Source organism: Otolemur garnettii, unplaced genomic scaffold, assembly GCF_000181295.1.
Source record: "Otolemur garnettii isolate 467f Iridium unplaced genomic scaffold, OtoGar3 scaffold00019, whole genome shotgun sequence".
In the NCBI taxonomy this organism is placed as follows: Eukaryota; Metazoa; Chordata; class Mammalia; order Primates; family Galagidae; genus Otolemur; species Otolemur garnettii.
The window spans coordinates 4,206,700-4,208,822 of record NW_003852414.1 but is presented as its reverse complement, the minus strand read 5'-3'; the positions used below and the strand labels follow the sequence as shown (position 1 = coordinate 4,208,822).

Genomic DNA, 2,123 nt, shown 5'->3' with positions numbered 1-2,123 from the left:
CTGGTGATTAGTGATGTTGAACATTTTTTCATATACATTATTTCTGGTCATTTGTATGACTTCTTTTGAGAAATGTCTGTTCAGATCATTTAACCATTTTAAAAATCAGATTTTTTTTTTTTTTTTTTTTTTTGCTGTTGAGATGTTTGAGTTCCTGTATATTCTGGATATTAACCCCCTGGCAGATGAATAGTTTGCAAATATTTTTTTCAGTCCTGTAGGTTAACTTTTTACCCTGTTGATTGTTCCATTGCTGTGCAGAAGTGTTTTAGGTTTGTGTGTGTATGTTTGTTTGTTTATTTATTTATAGGTTTATTTTTGCTTTTGGGGTTATATCCATAAAATCTTTAGCCAGTCTAAAGTTCTGAAACATTTTTTTCTATATTTTCTTCTAATAGGTTTATGTTTTCAGGTCTTATATTTAGGTCTTTGATGTACTTTGAGTTGATTTTTTTAATAGGATGAGAGATTAGAATCTATTTTCATTCTTCTGCCTATAAATACTGAGTTTTCCCAGCTCCATTTATTGAAAAGCCTGTCCTTTCTCCAGTGTATTTTCTTGGGGCCTTTGTTAAAAATCAGTTGGCAATAGATATGACACATGGATTAATTTCTGGATCATCTACTATATTCCATTGATATATGTTTCTGTTTTTATGTCAGTACCATGCTATTTTGGTTACTACAGCTTTGTAGTATATACTCACATCTGGCCCTGTGAAACTTCCAGCTATGTTCTCTTTGCTCAGGATTGCTTTGGGTATTTGGAATATTTTGTAGTTGTATGCAAATTTTAGGATTTAATAAAAGCCAACATTTTCCATATGGCAAGAAAGTGGTATGGAAAAGAAGCAATGTAAATGATTCTTGGCTAGTAATTTCTTTGAACTCAATTTTATTCACATTTATTCATTAAAATGAATAATGATATATAGATGAGGCATATATTAACTTAAAAATGATGGATGTTTTATTGTTATTATGCTTAGGTTTAAAACTACTTGGTATAAATTAGATAATGTGAGGACTGCATTCTATTTTTCTTTGTTTTGCTTAAGTTATTGTAACTCAAAGGAGCCTAAAATGTAGTTGTAGCTTACAGATGTTGCTTGATGTAGTCTGAGAAAATTGTTAAAAGCATGAGAACAAAAACAGAAATATAGTATGTGAATTTAATTAGAATAAATACATTTTTGTTCTTTTAATTAAATAGTGTGATATTTTCTCTGATTCTCTATGTTTTTATTCACAGGGAGGAATGAAAATTTTTCATCTGTAATTTAGAAGCTAAGTTAATAACAAAATGAATTCAGCAAAGTATCTTTTGACCACTAGTAAGAAATTGGCAAGTGTTCCTGAATTAAGAAGTAGTAGAAGTGTATCAGTTAAATTGCCTTCGCCACCTTATTCAAAGAGAAGAAACAGCGCAAAAGTAGTACATGATAGAATTGAACCCATGGTGCTAAGATCTCCACCAACAGGAGGATCTGTTGTGCAGTACGCTTTGCCTATTCCATCAAGTAGGATAAAGGACATTTTAGCAGAAGATGAGATGCTTGTGAAAATTACCAGACATCTGAAGTCGGTAAGACACGTGCTGGTCTCTGTGTTGGGAATCCTTATGACTATCCCCAAGTTTGGTGGTGTTTTTTTTCCTCTTATTAAATCATATACACATAGATCATGAATACATTTGTGCATTTGTGGGGTACAATGTGTTGATTTTTTATACAATTTGGAGTGCTTATATCAAACTAACTAATCAGCATAGCTTTCACCTCATTTAATTATTGTGTTAAGACATTTATGCTCTATTCTTGATAAATTTGACTTGTACCCTTGCAGTATGCTTCACAGGTGTAGTCCCATTATTTACCCTCCCTCTATCAAACTTCCCCCCATTCCCCTCTACCTCTGTCCTTCATCCTGTGCTATAGTTGTGATCTATCATTCATAAGAAAGTGCGAGTAATTATAAATTGGTTTCATAAAAGTACTGAGTACATTGGATACTTTTTCTTCCATTCTTGAGATACTTTACTGAGAAGAATATGTTCCAGCTCCATCCATGTAAACATAAAAGAGGTAAAGCCTACATCTTTTTTAAGGCTGCATAATATTCCA

General features: G+C 32.1%; 1 protein-coding gene across 1 annotated transcript in view; it reads left to right on the top strand.

The window, feature by feature from the left end:
* Nucleotides 1-1,303: 1,303 nt before the first annotated feature.
* CCDC7 (coiled-coil domain containing 7) overlaps nucleotides 1,304-2,123 on the top strand; it is a 65,963-nt gene continuing 65,143 nt past the window's right edge. Inside the window, exon 1 of the mRNA XM_023511475.1 lies at nucleotides 1,304-1,585. Coding sequence (XP_023367243.1) covers nucleotides 1,304-1,585 — 282 coding nt within the window. The remainder of the gene's footprint in view (nucleotides 1,586-2,123) is intronic.